The 2,281-nt window shown below is 60.5% G+C and overlaps 2 protein-coding genes across 2 annotated transcripts in view; both read right to left on the bottom strand.

Moving 5' to 3' along the window:
* Window positions 1-2,275, bottom strand: LOC104129233 (TIR domain containing adaptor protein). Its single transcript, XM_009642152.2, has 5 exons — window positions 1,969-2,275; window positions 1,435-1,502; window positions 1,101-1,151; window positions 205-804; window positions 1-62 (listed from the first exon to the last, which is right to left on the bottom strand). Exons 2-5 carry the CDS (start codon window positions 1,478-1,480, stop codon window positions 19-21), a joined length of 741 nt encoding a protein of 246 aa, XP_009640447.2. The 5' UTR covers window positions 1,481-1,502; window positions 1,969-2,275; the 3' UTR covers window positions 1-18.
* DCPS (decapping enzyme, scavenger) overlaps window positions 1-2,281 on the bottom strand; it is a 26,499-nt gene that overhangs the window by 20,881 nt on the left and 3,337 nt on the right. The gene's annotated exons all lie outside the window — the stretch shown is intronic.

Below are 2,281 nucleotides of genomic sequence, written 5' to 3'. Positions count from 1 at the left end.
CTCTGCCTGCTCCCAGCACTACTCCTTCCAGCTCACAGAGCTCTGGCACAGCTCCTGGAGGTCTGCGGTGGCAGCACACAAGCCTCGTTAGCAAACAATTAATCTAAACATCAACTATTTAAACAGATTTAAGGAATCCGGTCCCTTCCCGTGGTCTCTACCCCACCGGAGCGACATTTCGCCGGCATCCCACGGCGTACTCACAGCGCATGACGGTGTCTCTGATCTGCCTGAAGCTGTTCTCCTTCAGCGCCATGTAGATGTAGTAGAGGTTTCGCAGCTCCTTGGGATAATCCTTCCGATCCACGTCCTTCAACACCGGGATGGTGCGCCCGTTGGCCATCGGAGCCTCGGCCAACGCCTGGTGCATCTGGTACTTGCACCAAGGGTCCCGGAGGAAGCCGGGGGTGATGAGCATGACCCAGCAGTGGCTGTTTTGCACGGCGTCGCACAGTTCCGTCACCACCGCGCTTCCCGGCGCTGCGTCCCGCAGCTGGAGGAAGCAACGCAAGCTTTCGGGTTGAGCTTCCAGGTAGGACACCAGCTCCTCCACCAGCTCCAGGTCCACCTCGCTGTGGCAGATGCAGACATCGTAGCTCTTGGCCCACCGGGCGCTGCCCGAGGCGTTGATGTCCGACAGCGAGACAGGCGACAGGCGGACGGACCTGGCCAGGCTCATGCTGGGAGAGGAGCTGGAGCTCTCGGCAGAGGATGAGGAAGGTGAGGATGAAGCAGAGCGGCTGACATTGAGGCTGCTCTCCACTGAGCTGGACTTGGGCTTGTGCAGGAGCCGCCTAAACCAGCCTGCAGAGTCAGAGAGACCGTAGTGAAGGTTTGGGGGGGCTCAGAACTGCCCTGTGCTGCCCAAGGGGCTTGCATGGCATTGCCGCCTCAGCCGGACACCTCTGGATGGAGACCGCCAGGGGGGATCTCACCCTGACCCCCCAAAAACCACCGCAGCCCCTAAAACCTCAGCTTATTGCCGACACCTGGACACTATCACACTGTGGCAAGCAGCCCGTGGGCACCCTCGTGTTTTGTCAGGGAGGGGATGGAGCTGGAAGGTTTCTCCCCCCCAGCCCGAACCAGCCCAGACTCACCGGCCATAGCGGGCAGCGCGCTGCTCAGCCACCGATCACATGAAACCTCTGCTGCCAGCAGAAAAAAAGGGATAAAAAAATAAAATTAGGAGAGCAGGACTTGCTCTATGGCAGGGCTTGGCCCCAGGGGGGTTTATTCCAGGGACATGCAGCTCTGAGGTGATTGCCTGCAGCCCCAAAATCACCCCTGTCAGGGTTTTCCGCATCCACCTCCCCAAAATTTGCTAGGAAGGAGGGTTTTGACCTCAAGCAGGGCTGGAAGCAGTGGCTCAAGCAGCCCTCCGGCCTACGCTTTCACTGCCCGTTACCGACTCTCTCCACCAGAGATACGCACCTGCAGCGAGCGAGGCCAAGAGTCGATGGGCAGGAGGGACCCTCATTCCCGGCGGCGGGGAAAGGATCCTGCGGAGGGGGGAAGCGGGGATCAGCGGAGATCAACCAGCTGCTGGCAAAGCAAAGGTGGCTCGGGTGATGCCTGCCCTGGCATCCATGCCCATCCCTTGCCAGCTCACACCACGCCCACACCTCGGCACCGTGCTCCCAGCACGGTTTGGGGTGCCCACACCCTCCCTGCAGGTACCCCAGAGCAGCAACGGGGGGCAAACGAGCCCCAAGAGCGAACATGGCTGCCGTTTGCTGCTGCTTGCATCACCCCTTCCAAACTAAAACACTCCAAGTCACGCTGAAACCTTTCCCATACTCCGAAAACAGCGCAGGACCACAGCAAATGCCGGCAAGACCCCGGTGCACAAGGAAACCACACTTCCCAAGTGAGCCACCGCTGAGTAATAGAAAAAGCTCGTGTGGCTTGAATGACAAGCATGGACGGTGAACGGCAGAGGGAGGGGGAAAACTGGGGGATGCCTACCTGGGACGCAGGAGTCAGGCACCAGCGCAGGGAAAGGGGATGCATCAGCCCCGGGTTTGTCGACGAGGAAGATCTGGAATCACCTGGGTGGGAGAGGAGGGGGAGGATGCCGCACATTCACTCTGGAGCCGAATGGGATCCGCAGTAAGTGGCAAGGTCAGTCCATCCTTACAGCTTCCCCATCCGGGAGCAGTTCCCGATGGAGCGGCCGCAGGAAGCTGGACCCACCAGCTTCCCCAGGCAGGACAGGGGCACCCACCAGCTTCCCCACAGACAGAGTGGAGGAGCTGCCCCGGCTCTCCGCCGCCCGCTC

The sequence above is a fragment of the Egretta garzetta genome, unplaced genomic scaffold, assembly GCF_000687185.1.
Source record: "Egretta garzetta isolate BGI_Z169 unplaced genomic scaffold, ASM68718v1 scaffold207, whole genome shotgun sequence".
In the NCBI taxonomy this organism is placed as follows: domain Eukaryota; kingdom Metazoa; phylum Chordata; class Aves; order Pelecaniformes; family Ardeidae; genus Egretta; species Egretta garzetta.
Note: the sequence above shows the minus strand (reverse complement) of the source record. Positions and strands in the feature narration are given on the sequence as shown.